General features: G+C 40.6%; 1 protein-coding gene across 12 annotated transcripts in view; it reads right to left on the bottom strand.

Annotated features, from left to right (window-relative positions):
- The window catches only part of GPHN (gephyrin), a 403,230-nt gene that overhangs the window by 168,211 nt on the left and 216,723 nt on the right, over positions 1 to 18,296 (bottom strand). For all 12 annotated transcript variants that reach the window (XM_048483966.1, XM_048483967.1, XM_048483970.1 and 9 more), the window contains one exon: positions 4,730 to 4,796. In XM_048483966.1, coding sequence (XP_048339923.1) covers positions 4,730 to 4,796 — 67 coding nt within the window. The remainder of the gene's footprint in view (positions 1 to 4,729; positions 4,797 to 18,296) is intronic.

Here is an 18,296-nt window from a genome sequence, read left to right as displayed (position 1 = left end):
GAGAACTGATGTTCTTATCTCTCCCTTCAGTCCAAGAAGAGACTCACTAAGTGGCAGCATGGATATTGTGGGCAGCTTATAACACCGACCTAATATAAGCAGCCCCTATATCAGCGATATATCAATATGCCAACTTTAGGCACCCACTATTCCTGCTGCAGGAATGTACTTTGAGCCGCCAGCAGGGGAAAGAGAAGCTCAATTTTTGCTGGTTCATGGTGAGAGGATTTCTGGGAAAGCAGAGGAATTAGCAACATACCCAGCTGGCAGGTGGTGCTCTGAGCCCTTCCTCATGAATCTGTCTAGGAAGAATCTTTCTGTAATCCTAGGCATGTTTAAAAAACAGCTGAAAAACAGCATTCTGACAGCCCTTCCCTTCCCTGCTCCTGATACATGGATCATAATGGCATCTTTATGGGGCAGCGTAATGATTTTACAAGTGTCTGCTTCATTCAGTCAAGCAAGAGTTAACTGCTGAACATCTTTCTGCTTCCTCTTCCTGAAAAAGAGGAGAGGCAGACACACTGGCACTTATAGACTGCACAGACACCCTGACTGAGAACTTGCATGGAGTTTGCTGTTCTTATATTTAGTGTAATTTTATTAGTTATCCAGTTCTACAAAACAACTCACTTGCATCTCTGCCCTATTATTTGCTCTGCTAATTAATTGGAATAGAAAGAAAAGTTAAGAGCACAGAAGTTTCCACTGCAAAATGTCAGATGAAGAAGACTCAGTCAGTGCCTCTAACCCAGCAATGACTATTTCAGCAAATGTAAGTGCAGTACAAACCCAAACCAATAACCCCTGGCAAGCAGTTTTGTCTACCTGCTCTCCTGCAGTTGGATGAGCGAAATTTTTTGATTGAGCGAGAAATGCCCCCAAATCCCCATGAGTTAGAACTGATTAAAATGGTTGATTCCAAAGGATGCTGTCTCTTGGCTTCAACAATAAGGGATGAGGAAAGTGCCCTTATTATGAGTTGCAAATCTGCTTGTGACCTTTGGAAAGGTTTGGAAGAAAAATACTGTAAAAAATCAGTTAAGAAATTAAGACTTCTAAAAAGGAAGTTCTACAGTGCAAGAATGAAAGAAGGGGTTGATATGGTTATGTAAATCAGGGCAGTTGAAAAAGTTTTGGAGGATGAAGATGTCATTTCTGTAATCCTGGGGTCTTTGTCTGAAAGTTTTAAAACCAGGTGTCTGTGTTTGAGGCCAGGGAGTCATTGGACCTGAATAATGTTCTGAGTTATCTGAGGCTGATTCCGCATGAGCCAAGAAAAGCGGTGTGAAAATGGTATGAAAACCTTTTACACTGTTTTAAACCCTTTTACACCATTTTGACACCGTTTTCACACTGCTGTTTTTGGCCCATGCGGAATCAGCCATAGAGATACAAATGCAGAAGGTAAAGGAAAGCATCAAATGCAGTGAAAGGCTTATCCATGCATAGACTGAATCATGCCAGTGAAGTAATTTGCTTTAACTGTGGAAGAAGGGAATCTGTGGCTAAATATGGTTCTGAAAGAAAATCAGCTGGGAGACGCAGAAGGGAAGAACCAAGAGCTATGTTAATAACACTTTAGCTGTAAAGACAAAGGAAAAGAGGAAGTTAAAGAAAAGGGGAAAACAAAGAAAAGATGTGTATACATGATAGTAAATCACTGCAAAAGTAAAGTGAATTTATCTCTTTCGGACTCTGGATTTCCCCCCTATTTCCAATAATGAAAAGTATTTTCTTGAATTGAAAAAAAGTGAAGTACAGAAACTTTTACAGACTGATGGCAAACCACTGAAAGTACATGGAAATAGTACTGTAAGAATTAATGTTTTGAGTTCTACTGGAGAGACAGTACAGCATGATCTAATAGAGACATTGTATGTACCTGATGCTAGTGAAAATTTAATATCAGTGCTTAGATTGCTGAATGGTGGAAACAATATTATAATGGAGAAATATGTTGCATTTATAAACCAAAACTTGATATGGAGTTCAAAGTTGAGAAGATTGGAACCCTTTTCTATCGAAGAAACACCATGCAAATCTATTAGAAAGTCTCCTTTTGAAATATGGCATAAGAAGAAACTTGGTTTAAAACCCTTGAAGCCATTTGAAACAAAAACCTATAAACAATTTCCCAAAGAGAGAAAAAGAAAACTAGTTCCAATATCTGAAGTTGGAATATTAGTTGGCTACAATCTGAATTCAAGAGGTTCAGAGTCATGGATCCTAAGACCTATGATATGAAAATATGCAACGCTGCCTACATAGATGAAAGAAGAATTCTGTGTGCTTCAAAACGAGATGATTCCACAAAAGACAGCAGACATAATACTGAAGAAGTCACAATTACAGAGTGGATAACAGCATTGTCTGCCTAAAGTGCATCCCAACAAGAGACTTCCCAACCAGAAGGGGAAGATGATGGAGCCAAACCACCAGAAAGAGAGACTGTAGTAACTGTAAGGAGGTAAGAAAGAAGCACAAACGGAATGGCACCAAAGAAATACACCTGCCACATGAATGTGCAAAATCATAATGAACCCAGAAGCCTGGATGAAATGATGAAGTTGCTACCATGTGAAAAAGAAAAATGAATGATGGCAGTAAAAGAAGAATTAGATTTTTTTCACAAGAAAAGGATAGTAGACATGCTGACAAAATCACTTACAAAGATGACATTTGAGAATCTCTTTCAGAAATTATGCCTGTTTGACTTCAGAAACTGACACTTGAGCAGGAGTTTGTTAGGATTTTACAAGTGCCTGCTTCGTTCAATCAAGCAAAAGTTAACTTCAGAAATCACATGCCTGGAATCACATGAGCTTCTGGAAAGATCTCTCTGCTTCTTTCAGAAAAAGAGGAGAGGCAGATACACAGGTACATATTGACTTCCTGACTGAGCATTTGCATAAGTTTGCTTTTCTTATATTTAGTGTAACTAAATTTATTTATACTTATTTATTATCCAGTAAATTATCCAGTAAAACTATTTAAATAATAGTTATTTATTATCCAGTAAAGTTCTACAAAGTAACTCACTCGCATCTCTGCCCTATTATTTGCTCTGCTAATTCACTGCAACACAACAGCCAGTCATGTCAAGATCCTTTAAAGTGTACCTAATGGTTTGGAGTTTTGCATCCTGCCAAGTATTTACAGAATACAATCATACTTTGGGCTTGCCAGGCTTGTCAACCAGAATGAGACTCAGAAGGGGGGCTGTGAGGGTGGCCATGAGAGATGGCATGACATCATCTCCAGGGAAAACCCAGAAGTAATGTCACATCTCTCTTGGAACTGCCAGAAACTCTATGGGAAGACTATGGAGCTTCCAGCGATTCCCCTTTCCGCACATGTGTGGAAACGCACCTCCACCGGCATGAAGTATGCCGGTGGAGGCACAGGAACTGTTCGCATGCTAGCGTGCGTGCAGCCCTGACTTCTCCTGTAGCCGGAGAGGCGGCTCCATGAGGAGCCACCTCTTGGTGGTCCCCCTCCACTCACCATCTTGTGCCACCGGTGGTCCCCCTCCACTCATCGTCTTGTGCCCACGCTGCCCTCCAGAGGGAAGCTGCACAAGACGGTGAGTGGAGCCAATGGGGAAAACAGCGGCTTCTTGGCGGTGCAGTTTGCACCGTGCCGTGGGGAACACGCTGTTTTTCGAAAACCTCGCTCATTGAGTGAGGTTTTCAGGGGCGGCTTCATGCCGCTTGGGAAAAGCCAGGACGGCGCTGCTGCGCAGCAGCAACGCGTCCTGAGCGAACGGTTTCCCAGGGACGGCATTTTTGCCCATGCGGAAAGGGCCCTAGAGAGGACTGTTATCACTTTCACATTTCCTCCAGAAGTGATGTCACACCATTGACCATACTTTAATTTTTTTTCTCCTGCCACTACTCCAAAAAGCAGCAGAAGTAAGACCAGGGTGGAGGCTGACAAGCACAGATCTCATGTACGAGTACAATTCTACTTCAACTGTATTGCCTGGGCTAAAAGACAGAGGCTATTGTATACTCAGCAAAAACAGTATTGCTGTGTAATTTATATTGCAGATAATTTTTAGGATAACATTAGGATATTTTCTTACCACAGCTACACTTTCATTTTTAGCTTCTCAGGTGAAATTAAAGTTTCAGTTTTCAAAGTTTTTACATTTTACAGTTTTTACACATCAACATATACAAACTGGTTTTAGTTCTATGAACTCAGGTCAACTGCATGGAAGCAGGTGTACCTGCATACAAAAATTACCATGTACAAGTTTCTGAATGGCCAATATGAATACAAATCAGCCCAGTGATCTAGAGGCTCTGAGGCTGACGTCTCTTATCAAAATTACTTCCAATTCATTTCAGTGGAGGATTAGATTCAATTATATAAAAGTAACCAAAAACTGAATGTGGATATTGTCCCTTTGTTTAGAAAGCAAAAACAGCTTTCCAGGATGTTTCTATGAATGTTTATTAAAATAACCGTTTAATTAATAGTTGCCCAGTTTTTATATGTTATGGAAAGACCTTAGACAAGACCACTGTGCTGGATCCAGCAACATGGTTCAGCAAAGTTTAAAGCCTTCCTTTAGCTCAAGGAGATTTTCTCTCACTTAAGTGGATCTTCAGTTGGAGGAACACTTCAATCCTTGCCAAACAGAATGGCTGGATCCACCCCAATAATTCCCCTTATGATTACAGTGTATATTTTAAGATTTGTCTTTGAGAACATTGCTTACCTGTGACCCTTTCTTGCTACCTGGAAGGTTAATTATAAGAGTTTTCCCTCTGATTCCACATACAGGCCTGAAAAGAGAGAAATACTTCTGAAACCAATTCCTGGGAAATATGAATATTAAACAGATTGTTAATCAGAAATTTTTTGATTACCAGCTATAAATAATGCAAGTTTTAGAATATGTTCAACAGACATTAGGAAGGTTGAGAACCACTGAACTACCCATAGTGAAGTATTTCTGCAATTGTGAAAGTCTTCCAAATGTAGAATCAAAAATAGAGCTCCTGGTTCTTAATGAAATAATAATGCAAAAGTGAATGACATAAGTAGTGCCATATTTGAAACAATTATAAAATGCTTGAATTAGAGAGATAAGTCATAGTTATGTGGAAGAAATTCCCCGTATATATAAAGATATGATAAATGACACTGTTCACCATTCTTCAAGTGAAATTCTGCCCTGCCTTTTCTTGAGTAATAAGGTGCCAAACACTAGGATTTCTTCAGCCTAATGAAGAAGAGGAGCAACAACACATTATTTAAATTAGTGTGCTGCTGTGGCTATATCCAAGCAGACTTTCTTGGGGGCATTATTTATTGTGAATGCCAAATGGACATCCACTTTCTTTCAGTTTGATTGATTTGGAGTAGGGCTGTCAGTTGATTAATTACATCTTAATTGATATAAATAGTGTAAGAAAATCAAAAGTATCACAAGAGGGAAGATATATTTGTAAAGTCTCTCCTCTTTCAAATCTCTTCCTCTAGAAAATAATAAACTCTCAAGTGGTTGAACAGTTTAATTTTTCCCCTTAACTGATTCTCATTTTCTCTCAGTAGTCTGTGCTTCCTGGATCATACCCATCCTGATGAGGTCTGTTTTGCTCTTTCTTCTTTCACATTACTTTATCATACCTGGAGATTACCCAAATATGTACATTTCTGTGGATAGTCCAGCTTCTGTGATCATTTATTTGTCTGAAATATTTATATACTCACCTCTCTCCTAAGCATCCTAGGACCCAAGGTGGGTAATAACAATGTAAAAACGTTGTGATAGATCCAACCATTCCCAATAATCTTTCTCCAAACTTATGGAGCCTTCCTCCAACTTGAATGGCTCATCTTCCAATGGAAAAGCCATGTAATTTGGAGGAAGTATCCTTAGACTGGAAGGCTTTAAACTTGAGCCAAAAGGAAATGTGGATATAATTTTTAATAAATAAATACATTTTGCTTAGTGGAGTGATAAGACAGAGGTAGGATTCACCCCAATATAAACAATGAAATCATGTAACACATTAAAACAAAAACAGTTTATAATCCAACTAGCAGGGTCCAGGTTCACACTCTCCCAAAGCAGTCTGAAACACACACACCCTGTTAACTCTTTTGGTAGGCTGTTCCAAAAGTATGGGACAGCTGGTAAAAAAGCCCAAGCCCAGACCAGGCCAGAATGTGCCATAAACAACTGGACAGCTGATCTTAAACCTTGCTGGGGAGATCAGAGCCCCTGTATGGGAACATACAGAAACAAGTGCTCTTTCAAGCATGTGGGCCCCAGATCATGAAGGGTCTCAAAATTGTACAACACTTTGAACTGGAACAAAAGTTAATTGGTAGTCAGTGAAGGGACTTCTGAATAAGAGTAACATGGTTCCATCAGCTACCATCTGATAAATGATGTCCTTCTGTGGTTGTTGTGGGTTTTCCAGGCTGCGTGGGTGTGGTCTTGTAGATCTTGTTCCTAATGTTTCGCCTGCATCTGTGGCTGGCAAATTCAGAAGTGTACTAGTTGCAGTTTCTGGATGATCTTCAAGGGCAGCTCTACATACAGCATGTTTCAATAATCTAGCCTTGAAGTTACTGGAAATGGATGAGCATGGCCAGATGGCCTGTAAACTGTTGTTCATTGACTGTCTTCTGAGTATGCATGCATGGGACTGTGCAGGTTGGTTGTGGACAATTGACTAGAAGGCTTCCAGAAGCTTCAGAGCACTTGGGGCACTCCCATCCTCCTGTCTGGAGCAAACAGGGGGCTGATTTCCCACCCAGATGGTCACATGATAGTTCTATCATGTGACCATCTGGGTGGGAAATCAGCCCCCTGGAAATCAACCACCTATGAGAGAAAATGGCAGCCCATCATGAAGAAAGGGGGGGGGAAATGAAGGGCTGCACAGAAAGCACTTGATGAACAGCAGTTACAGGTAAGTGCAACTTTGGTTTCATCATTGCGTCTTCAGTGCAGTCCTGCTTGGGACTGTAACTAGCTCACCTACCATGGAGGTGGGTGTGGGCTTGGCAATGAAATAACTAAAACTGCTTTCTCAACAGGTGCATCTCTCCTGGAATCCCCATTGATGGAGTAATGCTGGAGGGACGTGAATGGAGCAGACCAGGTCGTTGCATTACAGGTGGAGACTGCCCCAGCACGGAGAGGTTTGAATTCTGGTGACATGAACTTTAACCTGAAGCAGGTAGTCCACTTTAGTATTTTTATTCTGCTCAATTAATTGCAGGGAAAAAAACCCTTATAGAAATGGTTTGTGAAGAACCCTTTAAAATAAACAAATAAATTTTGGCCTGTCTAAATTAACTTTTATGACTTAAATAAAACAGGAGTACACTTCTGACATCAAGTGATTGCTCAGCTGAATCTGAGAATTTGGGAAAAAACAGGCAATGCAATGTCTTGTGACATGGAACTGAGATACTTCTTTGGGTCTAAATTCCAGGCTACGGTGAAGAACGGAAAGGCCACAGGCCTAGATGACATACCAGTTGAAATTTGGAAAATGCTCAAAGACAGTGTATCACTGTTCAATAAAATCATAACAGAAAAATCACCCCCCAAGGACTGGACTACCAGTATAACCATACCAATTTGGAAGGGCAAAAGAGACATCTGCAACTGTGAAACATACTGCCCAATACGCCATGCAATGAAAGTATTTGAAAGAATACTGGATAAAAGGCTAAGAAGTTACACAGCTGTTACACCAAATCAGTGTGGCTTTGTCAGGGGTTGTGGCACAACAGATGCAATATATGCTGTCCGGTTACTAATGGAAAAACATCAGGAAAAGAAGAAACCACTGCACTTTGCATTCCTTGAGCTCAAAAAAGCATTTGATTGGGTTCCACATGACCTGATCTGGCGAGCACTACGGTTACATGGAGACTATGTAACATGGACAAAACTGCTGTGCAATAATACAACAAGTATGGTCCGCTGCCCAGCAGGGATTTCACCACCTTTCAACATTACTGTTGGGGTGCATCAGGGATGAGCACTTTCACCATTACTATTCATACTCTGCATGGACACTGCTACAGCAGATTTGTAGACTACACATCCTTGGACACTCGTATATGCAGATGACATTGCACTTGGCCACCAAAAATGTGCAGTCCTTCAACGACAGCTGCAGGCATGGAGTGATAGACTCAGTGAAAATGGACTTCAACTGAACATACCCCAAACTGAGTATCTACGTGACTCTCAAACTAGAACAACAATTCAAATTAACGAACAAACGCTGAAGAAGGCCACCCAATTTAAATATCTAGGGTCTCTGGTCTCCATAGATGGCGACACAATGCCAGACATATGGTCACGAATACATGCAGCATAGTTGAAATGGCGGCAAACTACTGACATTCTATGTGACTCTAAATTGCCTGAAAAACTCAAGGCTAAGATCTACACTACAGTTGTTTGCCCAGTAGCCCTCTAAGGGGCAGAGTGCTGGCCAGCAACAAAGAAACACGAACAAGCCCTTAACACAATGGAAATGAAAATGCTGAGATGGACACATGGCCTGACACTTCTTGACCATGTGCCAAATGATGATATCCGTCAAAGACTAGGAATAAAAGCAATTAGCAAGAAAATGCAGGAAGTCAGACTATGGTGGTATGGCCATGTCATGAGAAGAGAACCAACATCAGTAGCTCAAACAGCACTACATTTGGAGATAGCAAGACGACGACCACATGGACGGCCAAAGAAAAGATGGATGGACATCATCAACGAAGACATGTGTGCTGCCAACCTGAGCCCTGTAGATGCACAAAACAGAGACCTGTGGAAATGTCAGTCACAGTGCTAATCCCTCCACTGGGAAAATAGCCTAGAAAGAAGAAGGTGTACTACAACCTTATTGGGGTACAACCTTGTGAAAGGGAAGTCAACCTGCAGAACCGATAACTCTCCTATTCTCCTGGCTGAGGTGACAGTGACCAGAAAAGCAACCTTACAAGACCCCGCCCCCCAAAAAGACAAGTCACACATTGCCAGAAGCTCAATTTGCTTAATTTGTTACAAAACTAAAGACAAACGCCAAACAGGAAGAAAGACTGCCAATCTCTTAAAGTTTTATCTTGTATATAAATTGGTAACATTTCAAGAAGATAAAAACTGTTTTAGTTTTCTTTAATTTAACAAATTAATGGGCATTAATAACAAATTGTACATTGTCTTTCCCATATCTTTTGGGAATAAATCCAGTTTTGTCTTCATGAATTAATTTGTCTGTACATTTCAGACTACTGGTCATTATTGATGGAAAAAAGTTTTTACTCCACATTCAGTAGGGAAATGAGTCTATATGATTGTGGTAACTCTGGGTTGTCTCCTTTATGGATCAGGGTTACGTGTGCTTCTTTCCATGATGGTGGCAGACTTCAAACAGTCAGTGGAGTAACTAGGCAAACTGGAGCCCTGGGCAAAACCTGAGTTTGATGCCCCAGGCGCGTGCCCAGTGCAACGTGTACCCCCCGGCCCCCTTGTAGCTACGCCCAGTGGCGTATCTAGGCAAACTGGAGTTTGGCGCCACCCCATGGGCAGCCGCCCTCCCCCACCATGACCAAGCAATGATTTTTTACACCAGGTCATTTCAAAGTCACCATCACATTATAGAACATGCCCCAACTCATAAATCTGAACACAGCAATGGGCCATGCCACACAGCAAAAATATTTTTTGAAAACATTTTCAAAATGCTTTCAAAATGTTTTATTACTGCTATGAAAACATTTATGGTGTTGTATCCAGTCCCCCCAATTGGGGGAAACAACATCACTTTCAATGTTATTTAAACTGGGAACCCCAGATTCTCCCTTTAAGGTGGATTTAAAAGGAGAATCTGGGCTCCCTAGTTTAAACAAGTGATACTGGAATCCACCCCCAAACAGCATCACTTTCAGTGGTGTTTAAACTAGGGACCCTAGATTCTCCTTTTAAATCCACCTTAAAGGGAGAATCTGGAGTTCCCAGTTTAAACAACTTTGAAAGTGATGCTATTTTGGGGTTGATTCTTCCCCACCCTGAAACAGCATCACTTTCAATGTTTAAACTGGGGACCTCAGATTCTCCCTTTAAATCCATGGCAAGGGGGGGGGGGTTAAAAGGAAAATCTGGGGAAATTTGGGAGGTGCCTGCTGTCAGGGGTGCAACTGTTAATCTAGCAGCACCAAACTTTCAGAGTATCTTTAGGAGACTCTCCTAATGATACCACCCAGGTTTGGTGAAGTTTGGTTCAGGGGGTCCAAAGTTATGGACCCTCAAAGATGTAGCTCCCATCTCCTAACTTTGGACTCCCTGAGCCAAACCTCACCAAACCTGGGTGATAGCATCAGGAGAGTCTCCCGAAACATCCCTGAAATTTTGCTAGCCTAAAAACTGCGCCCCCCTGCAGGCCAAAAACGGAAAACCCACTAGAATACCAAAAACCCCCACAAACGAACCCTGCATTTTGGCGCCCACCACAAGGGGGCGCCCTGGGCAACTGCCCAGTTTGCCCAATGGCCATTACGTCCCTGGAAGCAGTGTTAGACTTATCTTCTCCATGCTTTCATAGTATTCTGCAATGATTCCATCTGGCTCTGGGGCTTTACCTGCTTTTAGTTCTTTGATAGCCTGTGACAATTTCTGAGTCGATATATTCTGATTTAATGTTTCACAATGGTTTGCAATAAATTTCTCAAGTGAAAGCTTTTAATTATATTCATTTAGAGCTGCTGTGTTGATGTCTTTTTAACTGTAAACTTGGAAAATAATTGGGCAAATTGATCTTAGATTTCTTTCTCTATTCAGGCAGTTTTGACATTTTTTTCATTTATTAATTGTCCTTTTTATTTATTTCTTTTCTTAAGCTTTAGGCTAAAAATCTTCCTAATTTATTTGAATGTTTAAAATTCCTGTTTATAAAATTTAAGTTTCTTTTGCATTTCTTCAGTTTCAAAGAGATTTAATTAACCTTTAAAACCTTCTTATCATGGGAAGCTTTATGCTCTTCTAAAACTTTTAACTGTTCTGTTATTCTTTTTATCTTTTGAAGTTTATCTCTTTTTTACTTAGATGCGATGGTGATCAGTTTTCTTCTTATATAAGCTTTACTTGCTTCCCAAACTGTCTTACTGGACATGTCCTCAGTTTTATTATTTTTTAAAAAATTCCTCTAAATCTTCTCTACACTGTTTCATGACTACATTTTGTAACACAAAGTTGTTGTTCATTCTCCACCTTCTTGTTCCAACTCTATTTGATTGCCACATAATTTCTAGTGGATTGTGGTCTGCAAAAATCTGTGGTAGTATTTCAATCTTCTCAATATTCCTAAGAAAGTAATCCAACACATATCAATTCTAGAATATGATTGGTGCTGATATGAGAAGTAAGTATAATCTCTATTTTAAAGATTTTCATTACCGCATGAATCAATTCAGTTCAGTAAGTCAATATATTGAAATACACTTTTTGGAAATCTGCCTTCTATGGCTTTTTTTTTGATCTATTCATAGTTGGGTCTAGTACAAAATTCATATCTACAATAAATATAAAGTCCTCCTTTTGAAAGTCTAGAATAATTGAAAACATTTTTCAATGAAGTTCTCCCTTGAATTGTTTGGGGCATATATGCTTATCAATACACATACTTTATCACCTTCTTTAATAAAATGAACCTTCCGTCCAGGTCTCTGAGTTCTTTGGCTATGGTAATCTGCTGATTTTTGATATATGTAACCACTCCTCTTTTCTTGGTGAGGGTTGAAGCTTTATATGCTCGGCCTAACTTCTTATAATTTTGTATATTTTAATGCTGGGCTTTAATAGGGGTTTCTTCGATGCAAATAATGTCAACATTTTGTTTCTGTAATCTGTTAATCATTTTAGTGCTTTTTGAAGTAGAATTTAACATTTCTTGCTGCAAACCTTAAGTTTATTCTGTAAATGTGTTCATAAAGATAGTCTTTATCTAATGTGACACATTCTTGTAAAACAGCACAAAATTCTTCTTCAAGATCTTGTTTTCCCTATTGTGTTTGGAATTCGTTGAAATCGTAAGTTATTTCCTCTTTCTTGCACTTTTAGGACCTCAATTCTCCCCTCTGCTTATCTTGAGCATCCAGTTGGAAATCAGTTTCTTGTTGTTTCTGTTTGATTTCCACAATGTCTTGAGAATTTTCATTAATATTTGCTTTGATTTGAGTTAGGCCAGATATTAACTCTCTTCTGATGTTCTTTCCTAACTTTGTCTCTAAAATCAGATTCTGATTGTTTAATCTCTTGTCTTAGGCTTTTGATTTCTTCCTTCATACTAAGTTCTTACTGTTTTATTTGGGAGGAGATTAGTTGAAGTTGTTTTATCATCTCTGCAGAATTTGTAGGTATGTCTTGGGCTGATTCTGCATGGGCCAAAAACAGCAGTGTGAAAATGGTGTGAAAATGCTGTAAAAGGGTTTAAAATGGTGTAAAATGGTGTAAAACAGTTTATACTGTTTTCACACTGTTTTCACACCACTGTTTCTGGCCCATGCGGAATCAGCCTTGGATTTCCTTTTCTTCTGTCGATATACCTGGAGGAGTTTGGGGACCCTTTTGTTTATGGGTAGTCGTAGCTTGATACCAACTAAGTTTATGTTTCGCAATTGCTTTATATATTCTTTCTATATACTAAATCATTAGGCATTATTTTACAATAATTGTAATAAACAGTTTATAGTAATGGTGTGAAAGGTATTTTTCTTTAATACTAGGTTGAAACAAGGTTATCAGATGCTTAATTTTATCTCTTCAAAATGTTTTAAAATAATTAATGAAATAATAGTATCATTTTACTTAATAGCTAATAAGTACGAAAGAGAAGGAAGTCAGATGGGGTAAAGGGAAGGAAACACCAAGGAAAAGTCAAGAAGGGGTTAACAATCTCAAATGGGAAATTAGATTTTTTTTAGTATTATGGGTCTACATCATATAAATAGAGTTTCAGATAGCTATTTAAGAGAAACAGTATTAAAATGTCCAATTATTCTAGGGGGAAAAGTTCAATATTTGTATAAAAAGTGCAAAAATAAAAAATGCTCCAGCTTCCAAATGATAGAGGTGATGTTAATATCCAAATGTTTCAATAGGGAGGAGCAATCCAAATTTTACTGTTGTTATTATAAGCCAGCATCAATATCAAAAATCCCAAGCCCAGTTACTTAAAATCACCATTGGATGGCAGCAAAGTATTGGTTTGGTTCAATAGTTCTGTCATTCAACAATTCAGTAGTTCAGTATCCAAGATGGCGTATATAATAATGAATGCAGGAGACTTTAAAACTCTAATATGGAGCAACTTACCCTCCACTCACACAGGACACATGGCTCCCAATCGGTAATCACAGCTTTTAATAACAGCCTTCTGTTGTGGCTGAGGAAACTGGTACAGCTGAACTGCCATTGACAAACTCCTTCAGTTTCCATCTCTGTCACAGCACATAGTTCCAGCCAATAGCTGTTACTTCAAAAACCGATATCACGCCGGGTTGCTAGCAGTCCAAGTACCTTTATCCAACTCAATATGTACAGATAGCTTATTGTTATCATTGTTCCTAATGATCCGTTATGTTCATTTTTTTCTTCTTGGTCTTCGCAAGTTAAAAGTATTTAGTTTTCATTTCTCTAGCACACTTGAGTCTTTTTCTTCATGAAACGCAGATCCACTTGTTATTAAAAAATGAAAAAGAAAAAAAAAGGGAGAAGAGAAATAAAACAAGAACTAACATAAAGAAAAACAAAATGAGGGAGGCTTTTTGCAAGATCCCAACAGCTCACTCACACTGCTGATTCTTCCAGTCCACCTGTCCGATTCAAGGTCCCCAATATCTGGGGAGGCAAGAGCTAAGAGAGCTAAGAAAAACTTGCTCTGCAGCCAGCAAAGTTGCCCCTATCAGCAATGTGTAGTCTGGGAGCTCTCAAAGGCTCAACCAGTTTGAAACACCATTCCACCAGAAGTCCCCATAGTATCTTCATGCTGATAGCCTTTTAAAACCTGTTATTGGTAAAGGTAGTTACCAAGGACTGAAAGGTTTTGAACCTTGGAAGTGCTAAATAAGCCCTGAGAGAAACGGCATCCAAAACGACTCCAATTAACTCTATCTTTTGAGTAGCATGTAATCCAGACTTTTTTGTACTGATTGCAAATCCCAAATTGGTTAAGTGTTGAGAGGAAAAAGCCTTTTTCCAGTGAGTGACAAGAAAAAGCTACAAATGACCGGGGGGAGGGGGGAGATTCACCACACTGTCCTTTGACATTAAAAATGCAACCATAGATGACATGCATTTGGTAAAAATACAAGGAGCTGCAGCATGGAAACTGAAGCTGTTAGCAGAGGTGAAGAAAATCTGGAAGGAGGTGGTAGTGAGTGATAATAGTAGTGATAACAGTAGTGAGGGAAACAGTGAGTGATAGTAACCAAACTTTATTACCGAAATAACCCATTGGTCTTTGGTGATGAAAGATCACTGGTCACGAAACAGTGGCCAATGGCATTCAGTGCACTGTGTTCAAGTCACCTGCTTTCCCCTGAGTGGTGGATTCCTGGGGGACTGGCCTCCCTATCTTCCTTTTTGCCTATGTTGGGAATGTCTCCTTTGTTGCCAGGGGACATATTGGGATTTAAATCCTTGATGGGATTGCTGATAACAATAAGAATTATTAGAATAGCACTGGTGTGAATTACAAGGAGCCTCTGCTTAGAACTCCCAATGCTCTGGGAGATAATATCCAAGCATTTTACAGTATTTTTTTTCCTAATCCTGTTGAGGGCAGTATCAGTCTTCTCCCTGAAGAGGTTCTTGCCCTCAAATAGAAGGTCTTAAATCCTTGATGTCAAGGAGTAAGGAGGAAGCCCTGAGCCAAGCATTCTCCTCTGTTGTTTATCCAGCCTGGATCCCTCAGCAAATACTTTGCACAGAGTCTTTTTGTCCTGTAGTTGGGAATCAATTGTACCATATGATCCCAAAGAAACATTTGATAGCATCACATCACTGCAGTGAAATTCAATACTCTAAAGCATTTTCCGCATGGACCATACAGCCTGGGATGGGGAGGTGAAACTTCCTGGTTTGAGCATGACTTCTGCCTGCGAGATTTCCCTCATCCTGGGGGTTTCAAAAACTGCTAAATTGGTGGTTCTTTTGAAAAACCCTGCGCTGATCCCGCTCCCATGCAAACACCACAGGAGACGGACCGGTTTATTTTTCCCGCCTTGCCACCTGCAGTTAATCAGAATGATGGAAAAACAGGAATGTTCGTGCATGAATGGAAACGTTGGCATGGAAAATAAAAATAAACCAGGGGCTCGTGCATAATTACCTGGAGTTCTTCCTCCTGGTCTTAATGCGTTATCAGGTGGCTGTGTGAAGGGAGAAACTGAAATAGAAACAACTCGGTATGTATGATCCTGTTTTTCCCCTGGGATATTATGTCCATCTGGAAAACACCATCAACTTAGAGCACAAAAGGAATGCACTTTTCTGACCAAAGTGTTTAATTTTCTTCTCTCCTTATCCATAGGGGAAGAATGGGAGGCAGATTTGTAACATGAGGGCAGTACCTCAGTAACCAGTTTCATCATGTCTCAACAGTGAAGAATGTTGCTCCATCGGCTTTTGAGGAAGGATATGACTGGAGGAGGCATGCCCCAATGTGTGCAGATCCCTGAACAGCATGCATATGAATACTGGCAAGGATGATAGTACCAAACTTAAGGCTGACAAGAGGAATGAGGTGCTTATTTTGATAATTTTCCATGATCCAAGAGAGGCAAGGCAACCTCAAAGTTCCATCATCTATGAGGAAGAAGATTATTTTAGGGACTGCAGAATCATGATGTTCGGTATCGAGGGGAGTGAGAACTATGATGTCAAAAAGGTCCTGGAATTTGACTTCAACTGCAACAAGGATTTCATTCTAGTTTGAATCAGGGACCACAGCCCTTATCAGTTTTCCTACCAGCATGCCAATTGGCTATGCTGATTAGAGGCCAGATGGGAATCTGTAGTTCCCGAACATCTGAGGTTTTAGGTTCTCTCTGACCTAGGTGAAGAGTTTGATGGAGGATGTCGAGAGAATGGTTGACCATGAATAGGACAGTCTCATTATCAAAGAGACAATGGTAATTGACGTTGAGAGGAGACGTTTATCCACCAGAGAATCAGACTGAGGACATTCGGAGATGAAGTATGGTGTCAAAGTGACATAGGCTTAGACTGAGAGGTATTCTTAACTTTCTTTTTGGCCTTTTTAATAGGGGGGTCAGAAGCTGCCTGTTTGGCTACCAATCCAAAGCAGATTGGTGCCAGGGGGACTAAAAAGTCTGAAGGTGTGTAAGTCCTCTTTACAGATTTATTCATGAAAAAATCCACCAAGTGAGAGACTTTTCCCACAATGCAAACTTATGTCATGAACTGGGTTTTGTCTGGGTTTTGGAGTAAAAAGACCGTAAGATTGGCATGTCTTGGAGACATGAGTCTCACTGAGGCAGAAAAGGCATTCATTTTGCACATCATTTTGAGCCATCTGCGTTCCACACTTGGAACATTTCTTGAGTGATGAAGACAAAAATGAGAGGAAAAGAAAAGTGAGATAAATGAAGCACTCAGTGAAGTCAGTCCTCTCTTCATGACGGTGAAGAGAAAACTAAGGAGGAGCACTCTCCCTACCCTCTGTCATGTGACCAATTGGGTGGGAAACCAGCCTGCTCTCAGCTCCAGAAGAGAGCAGGGAGAGCTCCAAGTACTCTGAAGCTTCTGGAAGCCTTCTAGTCAATTTTCAAGTGCCAGCTTGGGCCTGCGTAGTCCCATCCATGCAGGACTTTACTGAAGACACAATGATGAACCAATAGTTCTCAAGGACAAGTGTCTGCTTTCTATGCCCTGGATTACAGCCAGCCTTTGGAACCTACACAGAAGTGCCTGAATATTACCTTGTCTTGGTGGCTTATGAAGAAGAAGAGTTTGGATTTATATCCCCCCTTTCTCTCCTGCAGGAGACTCAAAGGGGCTTACAATCTCCTTGCCCTTCCCCCCTCACAACAAACACCCTGTGAGGTAGGTGGGGCTGAGAGAGCTCCGAGAAGCTGTGATTAGCCCAAGGTCACCCAGCTGGCGTGTGTGGGAGTGTACAGGCTAATCTGAATTCCCCAGATAAGCCTCAACAATTCAAGCGGCAGAGCAGGGAATCAAACCTGGTTCCTCCAGATCAGAACACACCTGCTCTTAGCCACTGCTCTTAGCCACTACGCCACTGCTGCTCCTTATGAACTAATAATCTTTCCCCTCTTGCTGAGATAATATACCTGTCAAGTGAAGAATAGCAGAGCTGCAATCTCATAAAATAGCTCTGAGTCTCTGTGCCTGCATCTGACTTTTTTTTACTGCCATGTCTGCCCCCTTGAACCCTAACATGACAGGTTACATTTTAGAAGATAAGGATAAAGAGAAAGAGAAATGGCACCAACACTATTAGGAACATCTTAATTCCTTGGAAGATCTTTAACTACTTAAGCACAGCAGCTCTACTTCAGAGTAGATTGGACAACATACTGCTGTTGTGGCTTTGTGGAAGACCATTAGGAAATGGTGTGGTCAGGAGACCTTATCCTGGCTTTCAGTATGTTTGCATCTAGTGGCTTCAGGATTAGTTTTTCTTAGTCATTCAGCTGTTCTAACAAGAGTTAAAAGTTCCAGGTTCAAGCATTAAGGCCAAGTCAGTCAAGTGGCTGCACCTAACAGGCTGAAAAGTATAAAAGAGGGGAAAGAAACAGTAGTGAGGGGGCTTCACTGGAGATCTGGAGCTGCCTGGATCAGTTGTTGCTATAGGTGACCAAATAGCTTGAGACCAGGGTACTGGAGGACTGCCTCTTCCCATATCATTTAGTGAAGGGGTGTCAAACTCGCGGCCCTTCAGATGTTCATGAACTACAATTCCCATCAGTCCCTCCCAACATGAGCATTGGCTATACTGGCAAGGGCTGATGGGAATTGTAGTTCATGAACATCTGGAGGGCCGCGAGTTTGACACCTGTGTGTGCCAGTTAATATCTACTTCATAAGCTTTGTTCCTAAATTACTACCTTCAGTGGTGAGTGGGTGGCAGTCAGAGACAGGGCTTGTTCAGTGGTGGTATAAAATCGTAGAGTTGGAAGGGGCCATACAGGCCATCTAGTCAACTCCCTGCTCAGTTTAGGATCAACCTAGAGCAGGGGTAGGGAACCTGCGGCTCTCCAGATGT

This window comes from Sphaerodactylus townsendi, linkage group LG02 (genome assembly GCF_021028975.2).
Source record: "Sphaerodactylus townsendi isolate TG3544 linkage group LG02, MPM_Stown_v2.3, whole genome shotgun sequence".
Classification (NCBI taxonomy): Eukaryota; Metazoa; Chordata; class Lepidosauria; order Squamata; family Sphaerodactylidae; genus Sphaerodactylus; species Sphaerodactylus townsendi.
This window is presented reverse-complemented; position numbering and strand designations above follow the sequence as displayed.